At 35.3% G+C, this 13,245-nt stretch overlaps 1 protein-coding gene across 2 annotated transcripts in view; it reads left to right on the top strand.

Annotated features, from left to right (window-relative positions):
• SASS6 (SAS-6 centriolar assembly protein) overlaps nucleotides 1–13,245 on the top strand; it is a 60,635-nt gene that overhangs the window by 22,987 nt on the left and 24,403 nt on the right. For both annotated transcript variants that reach the window (XM_042953032.1, XM_042953033.1), the window contains exons 8-13: nucleotides 7,500–7,691; nucleotides 10,033–10,227; nucleotides 10,336–10,425; nucleotides 10,501–10,680; nucleotides 11,050–11,131; nucleotides 12,064–12,200. In XM_042953032.1, coding sequence (XP_042808966.1) covers nucleotides 7,500–7,691; nucleotides 10,033–10,227; nucleotides 10,336–10,425; nucleotides 10,501–10,680; nucleotides 11,050–11,131; nucleotides 12,064–12,200 — 876 coding nt within the window. The remainder of the gene's footprint in view (nucleotides 1–7,499; nucleotides 7,692–10,032; nucleotides 10,228–10,335; nucleotides 10,426–10,500; nucleotides 10,681–11,049; nucleotides 11,132–12,063; nucleotides 12,201–13,245) is intronic.

Here is a 13,245-nt window from a genome sequence, read left to right as displayed (position 1 = left end):
CTCTTCTGGTTTTTGGAATAGTTTGAGAAGAACAGGTATTCATACTCTTTAAATATTTGGTTGAATTTACCTATGAAGCCATCTGGTCCTGGACTTTTGTTGGAATTTTTTGATGACTGATTCAATTTCATTATAGGTGATCAGTTTGTTCAATTTTTCTTTTTCTTCCTGATTCAGTTTTGGGATGTGATATGTTTTTTAGGAGTTTATCCATATATTCTAGGTTGTACAACTTGTTGGCATATAATTTTCCATGTCTTTTATAACCCTTTGTATTTTTGTTTTATTGGTTATTTCTCCTTTTCATTTCTAATTTTTTTTTTTTTTAAGTTTCTATGTTGTTTATTTCTGCTCTAATTTTTTTTTTTTTTTCTTTTGAGAGAGAGTGCTTGCACGCAAGCGGGGAAGGGGCAGAGAGAGAAGTAGAGAGAGAATTTCAGGCAAGCTCTGTGCTGTCAGCATGAAGCCAAATGCAGGGTTTGAGATCATGACCTGAGCTGAAACCAAGAGTCTGATGCTCAATCAACTGAGCCATCCAGGCACCCCTCTGGTCTAATCTTTATTATTTCTTTCCTTCTACTTGTTTGGGATTTTGTTTGTTCTTTGTCTCATTTAGGTGTAAGGTTAGGTTGTTTATTTGGGATTTTTCTTTCTTCTTGAGGTAGGCCTGTATTGCTTGCTATAAACTTCCCTCTTAGAACAGTTTTTGCTTCATCCCAAAGATTTTTGAACCATTTTGTTTCCATTTTCATTTTTCTCCATGTAATTTTCAATATCTGCTTCATTTCTTGGTGTCCCATTCATTGTTTACTAGCATGTTATTTTTAACCTTTATGTATATCTGTGATCTTTCCAGATTTTTTCTTTGATTTCTAATTTCATAATTAGAAAAGATGAATGGAACAACTTCCGTCTTTTTGAATTAATTGAGTGAGACTTACTTTGTGGTCTGATATGTGATCTATTCTGGAACATGTTTTATGTGAAAAGAATTTTTATTCTGTTTCCAGATGGAATGTTTGGATATATCTGTTAAATCCATTTTGTCCAATGTGTCATCCAAAGCCACTGTTTCCTTGTTGGTAGTGTTTGGATGATCTGTTCATTGATGTAAGTGGGATGTTAAAGTCCTTTAATATTACTGTATTGCTATCAATTAGCTCCTTTATGTTATTAGCTGCTTTTATGTATTTGGATGTTTTCATGTTGGGTGCATAAATATTTACAGTTTTCATATCTTCTTGTTGGATTGTCTCCTTAATGATAAATCATGTCCTTCTTTGTCTCTTGTTACAGTCTTTGTTTTAAAGTGGTGGGGCGCCTGGGTGGCGCAGTCGGTTAAGTGTCCGACTTCAGCCAGGTCACGATCTCGCGGTCCGTGAGTTCGAGCCCCGCGTCAGGCTCTGGGCTGATGGCTCGGAGCCTGGAGCCTGTTTCCGATTCTGTGTCTCCCTCTCTCTCTGCCCCTCCCCCGTTCATGCTCTGTCTCTCTCTGTCCCAAAAATAAAAAAATTAAAAAAAAAATAAAAATAAAAATAAAGTGGAATACCAGGGGCGCCTGAGTGGCTCAGTTGGTTAAGCATCTGACTTCAGCTCAGGTCATGATTTCACAGTTCATGAGTTTGAGCCCTGCGTTGGACTCTGCTGACAGCTCAGAGCCTGGAGCCTGCTTAGGCTTCTGTGTCTCCCTCTCTCTCTGCTGCTTTCCTGCTCATGCTCTGTCTCTCAAAAATAAATAAAGATTAAAAAAAATTAAAAAAAAAAGTGACATACCAGTTTACACTGACATTATGGGCGTGCATGATAGTACTTCATAATAATGTGCACTTTTTCATATGCATATTGACCACTTGAGTATTCTCATGAAATTCAAGAATTTCTTGTTTGTTCAAATCTTTAGCCCATTTTAATTTTTATTATATATTTTTAAAATATATATTTATTTGAGAGAGATGGTGCATGAGTGGGGGTGTGGCAGAGAGTGAGGGAAAGAAAGAATCCCAATCAGAGTCCACAGTGTCAGTGCAGAGCCCTACATGGAGCTCTATCCTGTGAATTGTGAGATCACATGACCTGAGATGAAATCAAGAGTTGGATGCTTAACTGACTGAGCCCCCAGGTGCCCCTCACCCATTTTTAAATTGGACTTTTAGTATTTTGCTTATTGATTGTAGGAATTTTTTGCATATTCTTGACATGAGTCCTTTGATATATGCATTGTGAATATTTTCGGTCTGGCTTGCCTTTTTCATTTCTGTATGGTATAAAGTAGGGATGTTATATCTTTATTATGTATCATATAAACATTTACTCCCACCCTGTTTTTGCCTTTTACTATTCTCTTTTGTTGTATATAGTTCTTTTTATTTTAATCAGTCATTTTATGGTTTAAAGCTTCATTTCATGTTTGGAAAGCCTCTGCCATCCAAAGGCTATGAGAGATTTTCCTCCAGTATTTTCTTTTAATACTTTCATAGTTTTTTTTGTTGTATTTAACTTTTTTGTTTTTACTTTTTTTAATGTTTTTATACATTTTTGAGAGAGAGACAGCAGTTGCATACACAAATGTGCATGAATGGGGGAGGGGCAGAGAGAGAGAGGGACAGAGGATCTGAAGCGGGCTCTGTGTTGACAGCAGTGAGCCTGAGGTCGGGCTTGAACTCACAAACCATGAGATCATGATCTGAGCTGAAGTCAGATGCTCAGCCAACTAAGCCACTTGGTGCCCCTGTCGTATTTAACTTTTTAATCTGTTTGGAGTATATTTTTGTGGAGTGCAGTATAAGATAGGTATTTTTTTTTAACACAAAGTTAGTCATTTGTTCTAATACCATATATTCCACTTACTTAAAATGCAACTGTTAATATATATAGTAAATTCCTTTGTGTATTTTAGCTTGTTTCTGGAGTATTAGGGAGACCTAATATCTTTGCAATTTTCTTATCCACTAGCAAGAATATATTTTCATTTATTCAGGTCTTATTTGTTTAAAACAGGCTTATAGTTTACTTTTATTTCCCTCTGTCTCCTTTCTTTTTTTCTTTTCCAGTTCTTATTAAATGTTGCCTAGAGACTTTACAGTTTTTTGCTGTATAAATTGGACCATCTATGCCCCACCACTGTGATAATTTTGTTTGTTGCTGATATATATTAATGTCACACGCATTAATTGTGGATTATATTTATATAGCCTAATAGTTTTGAAGCTGATTCTCTTAGGTTTTTCAGGTAGATATGCAATATATAAAAATGTGAGGGGTGCCTGGGTGGCTCAGTTGGTTGAGCGTTTGACTTCACCTTAGGTCATGATCTCACGGTTAGTGAGTTTGAGTCCCACATCAGGCTTTGTGCTGACAACTTGGAGCTTGGAGCCTGCGCTGTCTCTCTCTGTCCCTCCCCTCCTCACGCTCTGTCTGTCTCTCTCTCAAAATTAAATTAACATTAAGAAAATGTGAATTTATGTTTTCTTAGTATTAATGTCTTTTTTCCTCTCATACAGAGAAATGCTAAATAATAGTGGAATACTTTCTTCATTCCATTCTTTTTTTTGGTAAATAACTTAAAATATCTCCCATTAGCAATGATGTTTGTTCTGTGTCTGAAAAAGTTTTCTTTTGTTCCTTCCAATTAAAGAGTTTTAATTCAAAGAGTGCTAAGTCAGATAAAATGATTCGGGGGGATTTAATCAAGTGATCATGTCATTTTTTTTCACTTTTATCTAATAATGTAATAAATGATAATGGATTTTTGGGGCGCCTAGGTGCTTCAGTCGATTAAGCATCTGACTCTTGATTTCAGCTCAGTTCATGATCTCATGGTTCTTGAGTTTGAGACCTGCACTGGGCTCCTGGCTGACGGTGCAGATCCTGCTTGGGATTCTGTCTTTCTCCCTCTCCCTCTGCCCCTTCCTGGAGTTCTCTCTTTTGCTCTTTCTTTCGCTTTCTTTCTTTCCTTCTTTCTCTTTCTTTCTCTTTATCTGAAAATAAAGACACTTAAAAAAAAGGGTGAGTGTGGAACCATCTTTGAATTCATAGAATAATACTTTTAGTCAAAGAGATATTTAGTATCTTGTTGAATCAGTCTATGAACACTTAATATAGGACATTTGTATTTACATTTGACCCTTCAACAGCATGGGGGTTAGTAGTGCCAACCTTGCCTTGCAGTTGAAAATCCACCTATAACTTGACTCCCCAAAAACTTAATACCTAATAGCCTACTGTTGACTGGCAGCCTTACCAATAATATAAACAGCACATATTTTGTATGTTATATGTATTAAATACTATGTTGTTACTATAAAGTAAGCTAGAGGAAAGAAGATAATAAGAAAATTATAAGGAGCGGGCACCAGGGTGGCTCAGTCAGTTAAGGATCCGACTTTGGCTCAGGTCAAGGTCTCACGGTTCATGAGTTTGAACCGCACATCAAGGCTCTCTGCTGTCAGCACAGAGCCTGTTTTAGATCCTCTGTCCCCCTCTCTTCTCTCTCTGTCCCTCCCTTGCTTGTGCTCTCACTCTCTCTCTCTAAAATAAGTTAAAATGTTTAAAAAAATTATAAGGAAGAGAAAATACGTGTACAATACTGTAAAAAAATACATATGTAAGTGGATCTGCACAGTTCAAAGCTGTGTTCAAGCGTCACCTGTATATTTATAGTGAATTTGGTCTGAGATTATCCTTTCTCTGAACCCTTAGTCTGCATGTTAAAATTATGGACTATAGACTATTTTGTTAGAATTATGCTAGTGCCATGAAATGAGAACATTTTCCAGTCTTCTCTATGCTTTGGAACAGTCAGAAAACAAGGAACTATCTGTTCCTTGAAGGTTCGATAAAATTAAGTAGCCTCTTATCAGTTGGATCTAGTGCCTTTTTGAGGCATTTATCTTTAGGTTCTTTTCCCATTTCCTCCATGATCTTGGTCTGCTTGGATTTTTTTTATCATTTCTTTAGTTTTGCTAATTTATATTTCCTTAAAGAGCCATGTATTTCATCTATGTGTTTAAATGTATTAGTACCATATCATACACATTGTTATGATATTTAAAATCTTTGTATCATTTCTCATATATTCTTGTTTTTTTTTTTTTTTTTTTTTTTTGGTAGAATATATGAATGGGGGAGAGGGGCAGAGAGAGAGAGAGAGAGAGAGAGAGAGAGGGAGAGAATCTTAAGCAGGCTCCACTCCCAGCATGTGGTCCAATGCAGGGCCCAAATGGGATCCTGACCTGAGCTGAAATCTAGTTGGAGGCTCAACCTCAACGGACTGAGCCAGCCAGACCCTCCTTGTCTTTTTTTTTTTTTTTTAATTAAATTTAATTAATTAATTAAAAAGAATTTTTTTTTAACGTTTATTTATTTTTGAGACAGAGAGAGACAGAGCATGAACGGGGGAGGGTCAGAGAGAGGGAGACACAGAATCTGAAACAGACTCCAGGCTCTGAGCTGTCAGCACAGAGCCCGACGCGGGGCTCGAACTCACGGACCGCAAGATCATGACCTGAGCTGAAGTCGGACGCTCAACCGACTGAGCCACCCAGGTGCCCCTAATTTATTTATTTTTTAATGAGACTGGATGGTTTGTTTTTTGGCCTTTTTGAAGAATGCGTTTTTCATTTTATTCTATACTATTTTTTTCCTTGTTCACTAATTTCTGTCATTTCAATTTTTTTTGGTTGTTTTCAAATTCTAGAAATGCACTTACAAGTACGTTTGTTGATGACTCCAAAGTGACTGAGGGAGTTGTTTGTATTCGTTATTTGTTACTACATATTCTAATAGGATTGTGAATCAGTTCTTTGAGACTTTAAAATCGGACCATTCTTCTCTTCCTGCTGATATTATATAGGCAGTGCTTTTAAAATTTTAGTGTGCATCAGAATCATCTGCATTAAACAGTAGAAAATGTAAATGTTGCCCTATCCCTCACACTTCCTTCTTCTTTTTTTTTTTTTTTTTTAAACAAAAACTCCAAAATTCTAATGGTCACTGGGATAAAACCAGTTCTTTATTTTTACTGCCTTTATTGCCTTCGATGTGTTTGCTTACCTTTGACAGTTACAGTTAGCATCTTTACCAGTTTATTCTCTTTATTCTTCTTGATTGCTCTTTCAGTGTTTTTTCCAGCACTGCATTTTCAGTCGTTTGTGAACTTCTTCTGTTTTATCAATATCTATTTTCCCTTCTCCTCTCCTTTCCGTTTTTTAAAAAAATGAGGGAATTTTGAAGTAGTTACATAAAATTCTCCAAGTGTTTTATGAGGGAGACACTCCCCTGTTCCAGTAGGAATTTTTGAATAGGGACAACTTGTCTGGAATGCAGTTTTGGAACTTGCATCAAGTTTTATATTTGTTTACATTTTTCTGAGCTGTGATTGATCATAAGGAAATAATCCAAATTTTGGATGTATGTCTGCATATAAAAGCAATCATAGTTTTATATCTAATTGTGAAAAATTGGAAAGTCCATGTCCATAGTAATGCAGAGTTTAAATGAGTTATGGTATATCCATGGAATGGAATATTATGCAGCTATTAAAGTGTTTATAGAGTGTTTTAGTGGTCTGAGAAGGTATAAATGCTAAAGGAATAAGAATCATGATTAAATTGTGTAAGTGGCTTAGTCTTAATTAGTTAAATGTGTTTATTGTGTGTATGGGTGATGTCAATATAAATTTATTAGAAACATATCTGAGTATTTTCACAATCAGAAAAATATACTGTATTTTTGAAAGGTATTTAGGATTTGATAGTGTTCATCAATAGAAATTATTAAGATAGCCTTGTAGTATGATTCAAACAGGCACAAGATTACATATTTATTACCATGTTCAAATTTTTTCATGGCATAGGGGTGCCTGGCTGGCTATGCCTGACTCTTCTGTCAGAAGAGTGTGTGACTCTTGATCTCAGGGTTGTGAGTTCAGGCTCCACACTGGATATAGAGACTACTTAAAAATAAAATCTTAAATAGATTTTATCATGGGTAAAACATAGCTACTAAATGTAAGACTGAACTAATGAACAATACCTTGTCAATTTTGTAAATTTAGGGCTTTTTTTAATTATAAAAAATATATACTGTTGTACAAAACTGAAATAATATAATGGTATTTAAAGTGAATACTGAAAATTCCCTGTGTATCCGCTTATTTACTTTTAACACAAATAGGTTCATACTATACTATTTTGGAGTTTTTTAACATAATCATGTCATTCTTCCCTTAACTTGAAGACTATTACTTCTAAATGTATGTGGGTTTAAGAGAAGCAGAAATTAAGAACAAGATCATAATGGTAAATTTGCCTTTGTTGGCCTTTCTCCTTCATGAAATCCATAATTGAAAATAGAGCCTCTGAAACAGGGAAATTTTATAATTATATAGAACAACTAAGATATTTTTTTCTTCAAATCTTCCTGTGTGTGTGTGTGTGTGTGTGTGTGTGTGTGTGTGTGTGTGTGTGTTTTAATTATGGTACTATATTTTTATATAATAGGCACAGGTACAATGTCAACAGCAGCATGAACAACAGAAAAAAGATTTAGAAATCCTCCATCAACGAAACATCCAGCAGCTACAAAACAAATTATCTGAGTTAGAAGCGGCTAATAAGGACCTAATGGAAAGAAAATATAAAGGAGACTCTACCATCAGAGAACTGAAAACAAAACTCTCTGGTGTTGAAGAGGTATTGAACTTTGAGTTTGTTCCCCCCACCACCAATTTAAAATAGTGTTTTAATTTGGTGACTTTATTACTTGTGTGCATGGTGTTTCTCTAATGCTTTGCAAGGCTCTCTTGGTGGTGTTAGGGTAATCAGTTCAGACAATGCAAAAAAATTGAGAATCTAAAATCTGATAGAAAATGATAATTCAGAACAGAACTGAGGTAAAATTGGATATTTTTAGTTAAGGTTTTGAGGGGTAGGTCATTGGCACAGTGATCAGTGTACTTTTAATATCCTCACGGTGTCTATGGGTCCGTATACTCAGTGTTGACAGGACTGGTTCTTTCAGCCTACCTAACATACCAAACAACTATATGAAGTTGTGTCTAATAATAATAATGATACTTTATTAGTAATGATAGTAGCTACGCTTACTGAACACATGCTATGTGACAGGCACTGTGTAACTATTTTACATATAGTAAACCATTTAATTTTCGTAACAATTCTTTTATTTATTTATTTATTTATTTATTTATTTTTAATCTTTTAATTATTTTTTTTCCAATTCTCTTAAAGAAGGTACTATTATCACCATCTGATAAACTAAGGCACAGAGAAGTTAAGTAACTTGCCCAAGGTCACATAGCCAGTAAGTAGAAGAGCAAGGATTGGAACCTCTATTATTTGCTTGTCTTTAGAACTCCCTTGTTTTTTCAGTCAACAGAGACATTTCTTAAATCTTGCTATAGTGACACATTGTTGATGCTTTGGCCCTGATGATAGACTCCTTCCTAGCATTATTATACATTAATGTCATGAATTAATCAGAAAACGTAGATTTTGTTAAATCTATCGTATATTTTTTAAATTTTTTTAATGTTTATTTTTGAGAGAGAGAGTGGGGGAGGGGCAGAGAGAGAGAGAGGGAGACACAGAATCCAAAGCAGAGACACAGAGTGGGGGAGGGGCAGAGAGAGAGAGAGGGAGACACAGAATCCAAAGCAGGCTCCAGGCTCTGAGCTGTCAGCACAGAGCCCCACACGGGGCTCGAGCCCACAAGCTGTGAGATCATGACCTGATCTGAAGTCCGACGCTTAACCGATTGAACCACCCCAAGTCTATCATATTTAAAGATCACCAGTGTTACTTGGGCTCATGACACTTCCCATTCCATTTCACCAGTCTCTTGTGCTTAGGAAACTCTAAAGCCTGACTTGATGCTCACTGCCATTTATTATTTAGTATGTACCAGGCATTATGGTAAGCAAGGTGCATTAGGGTTCTTATGAAGATTAAGTGAAGTAATTGATGAAGTGTTAATTCTGTTTTACAAATGAGGGAGCTGAGAATTAGGTTAAAATAATTCCTAAGATTACACAGAAGAACCTAGATTTGTATTCAAATCCAGCAGAGTCTGCTTCTAAAACCACTATGGCATAATACTATAAAATTATTTTATAAAGTTTTTGTTATGAAAGTTATGTAGGAATACTATATACAAGACTTGTGTATACTGGTGTATTTGGTGATATTAGCTGATTAGGGAGTGATCTGCCCTAGATTTTTAATAACCCATTTTTAATTAACAATTATGTTTGCTTGTTTTTGTTTTAAAGAGTGAACCAAGAGGGAATCCAGAAGTGTTAACAAATTTATTGACATGGAAAGATATTTGTAATATTTAAAGAAGTTAGATTATAAAACTGCACAGTATGAGCACTTTCTAAAAAAAATCCGTGTATATAAAAAGAGCAAAATGTTAACTCTAGGTCGTAGATAGCTGCCATCCTTGGCTACCCTTCGGATCAGTTGGAGAATGCTCAAATGCCCTAGTGCCCAGGACATACCTCATACTAACTGTAAATAAGACTCTCTTGGGGAGGGTACCAGGCACCAGTAGTTTTTAAAGCTTCCTAGGTGATTTCAATATGCATAGTAGCTTGAGAACCACCGCTTACGTGGTAGAATGATAGGGCTTTTTATTTAGTTATTTATTTTATGTTTTTGAAATTCTGTTATAATGGCTGTTTATGACAAATGATTTTTTTAAAGTGTAAATTTCAAGATACCAAAAAATCCTTGTTACTAGTTTTTTAGAGTTGTAGTAATTTATTCATAAATGAGGATTATTTTCCTTGTTGTCATTGAATTAGATATTAGTATATTTTACAATTATTATTCAAATCTACAAGTTACATATACCTTTAGAGGGATATCCAAATCCTTTTTTAAAAAATCAATACTAGAACTTTAAAATTATTAAAGGTATTTTTAAAATATTTTAAACATCTTAATTATAAATAACCATAGTGGGCCAACTTCTCTTTTTTATGCTGCACCATTTTTTTTCTTTCTGTAGGAGCTCCAGCGGGCTAAGCAAGAAGTCCTCTCTTTGCGAAGAGAAAATTCTACCCTAGATGCTGAATGCCATGAAAAAGAAAAGCATATTAATCAGCTACAAACAAAAGTGGCTGTTTTAGAACAGGAAATCAAGGATAAGGACCAGCTTGTTTTAAGAACAAAAGAAGCATTTGATACAATCCAGGAACAAAAGGTCTATTTAAACATTTTTGAAACAAATTGATGATTACATTTACAAGTGATGCTTTTCTTAAACACAAGCATCTTATTAATTATTCATGTTTTTAAAAATATGTATCAGGTGGCTTTAGAAGAAAATGGTGAGAAAAATCAGGTACAACTAGGAAAACTTGAAGCTACAATAAAATCATTATCAGCGGAACTTCTTAAGGTTCGTTTCTAAAAATAACAGAATATTAAATTTCATTGGATTAAGTAGAGATATACATATGAAGCTCTTTTACAGGCAAATGAAATTATCAAGAAGTTGCAGGGGGATCTGAAAACTTTAATGGGTAAATTGAAACTGAAGAATACAGTAACTATTCAGCAAGAGAAACTCTTAGCTGAGAAGGAAGAAAAATTACAAAAGGAACAAAAGGAATTACAAGATGTTGGACAGTCTCTCCGAATTAAAGAGCAAGAGGTGGTGAATATTTTCTGTTTTTGCATGTGTGACTATTTGCAAAGTTTAACAAATTTTCTTAGATGTAGATTTTAAATTTCCATTTTGTTATATTCGAGAATATCTTTGACTCCCCCCCCCCCCCCCCCCCAACCTTTCAACAGAAGTTAATGTGTTACAACCTGAAAAGTTAGTTATCATGACTCAGGTACCTTGAGTGTTCATATATATGTACCGTATATGTGTATGTACATATATAGATACACAGTTACACAGGAGAGCTATAATTCATTCTATTTAATAACAGTTAACAGTAATCAATTATTAATAGAAATACGTTTCAGTTTTTATTTAATTTTTATTATACTTATGAGGATTGACATATTTCAGGTATGCAAATTACAAGAACAATTAGAAGCTACAGTCCAAAAACTTGAAGAAAGCAAACAGCTTCTAAAAAATAATGAAAAGTGTAAGTATTTTAACTTTTTAAAAAAAAAATTTTTTTTTAACGTTTATTTATTTTTGAGACAGAGAGAGACAGAGCATGAACGGAGGAGAGTCAGAGAGAGAGAGGGAGACACAGAATCTGAAACAGGCTCCAGGCTCTGAGGTGTCAGCACAGAGCCCGACGCGGGGCTTGAACTCACGAACCGCGAGATCATGACCTGAGCCGAAGTCAGACGCTTAACCGACTCAGCCACCCAGGCGCCCCTTAACTTTTTATGTAAAAGAAGTTTGTAACTGTACTCTTAATCTGAAAACGTTATTTGAATTCATAAAAGTCCAGGTAGATCAAGATACTGCTCCATACAGATAATTTCTGTTTTAAATATACTGTCTCCATGTCTTTGCTACAGTAACTTATATATCAGCTGCCCTGTAAAACGGTTACCATTCTGAAGAAAACCATATTACATGTGTCAGTAACCCAAAATTAAGTGTTGAAAATATTAACGATAACTTAAGTTCTTCACTGATTAAAGTTCTTCACTACACCTTGTTTAATTGCTGTATTTACCTAATAGTAACAACATGAATTATTTGAAACTAAAATATAAGATCAAGCCTATAACATTTTCTCAGTGTTTAGTATTGGTTATCAGATAAGAGTGGGAACTTTAAGTAAACTAAGATACTATTCTAGAAATGAAAGCCTTGAAAGAGATCCTTGACTAGCAGAAATACATGTTTCAGATTATAATAGGTTAAGGAGTTCTATGTGGTAGTTGCTCAAATAAGAGTCTTTAATGACAAAAATTTAGGTAAACCTGTAGTCTCCTGTGATATAAGGTAATCTTAAAGACTTAACATTTTAAAAATCTCAGTATAATTTTTAAATGTTTAAAGTAATTAGAAAAAAATAATCAAAATTCTTTATCTTGTTTTGTTCTTTTATTTAAGTAATCACATGGTTAAATAAAGAACTAAATGAAAATCAGCTAGTGAGAAAGCAAGATGTATTGGGACCGTCCACCACTCCGCCTGTACATTCGAGCAGCAACGCAATCAGAAGTGGGATTTCTCCTAATTCTAATGTGGTAAGATTTAAACTAAGGTGTGAGCGGTCGTTGGGGCGTCTGGATGGCTCAGTCGGTTAAGCATCTGACTCTTGATTTTGGCTCAGGTTATGGTCTCACGGTTCTTGAGTTCGAGATGTGTGTGGGGCTGCAGAATCTGCTTGGGATTCTCTTTCCCTCTCCCGTTTGTGCGCACGCGCGTTCTCTCTCTCTCTCTCTCTCTCTCTCTCAAGTAAATAAACTTAAAAAAAAAATGATGTGAGTGGTCTTAGTACATTTCCTAAAACAAAAATATTCCCAGACTGTGAGGAAGTTTCCGTGACTTCAGGTGCCGGTACTAATATGCATATTTCAGGTATGCAAATTATAAGAACAGTGAGAAATGGGGTTTAAACTTTAAAGAGTCCTACAGTTATTAGCACAGTTATTATTAGAGTCCTGCAGTTACTACTCCTACAGTTATTGGAAGTGTGACATATAGGTATACTTGGTCTTAGCAAAGAGGCTATTTTTCAAGGGCACACTTCTTTTTAAGATTTTAGTCATATAGAAATCACTCATAACTAAAGTAATGCCACATGTGCTGAAAAGCTTACAGTATTCACGGGGCCTTAAGAAGGGAGAATAGGCTTTGGGCTCAAGTTTGGAACTGTGACGGATGGAGCCTAAACTGAATTCTGTTTGAAAAACAGGAGGTGGGGGGGGCAGAGAGAGAAAGAAGTGTCCTTTTATCAAGCTTGTCAGTTCCAGATTCCCGAAGGAATAGTTAGGAAATATAAGCTTTCTAGCTCCCAGTACCAGGAGCTTTTTCCTTGCAAGAAATTAGGGGAAACAGAAGAGCAGCTCCTTACGTCTGGGAGCTGGCTTGCTGCTGTCAGCAACACCCTGGTGTTGCTAGGAGAGCTGTCCTGGCACTCACAACTAGACATTGGGGCTCTCCTGTTGAACAAATGATATAACAGAAAATCAACATCAGGCAAGGCCACTTTGTGACTGTGATGGATCAAGACAAAAACAAGACCACCTCATAATCATGTCAGACCACAATTTTAAAAAAATCATTGCC

This window comes from Panthera leo, chromosome C1, assembly GCF_018350215.1.
Source record: "Panthera leo isolate Ple1 chromosome C1, P.leo_Ple1_pat1.1, whole genome shotgun sequence".
Lineage (NCBI taxonomy): Eukaryota > Metazoa > Chordata > Mammalia > Carnivora > Felidae > Panthera > Panthera leo.
This window is presented reverse-complemented; position numbering and strand designations above follow the sequence as displayed.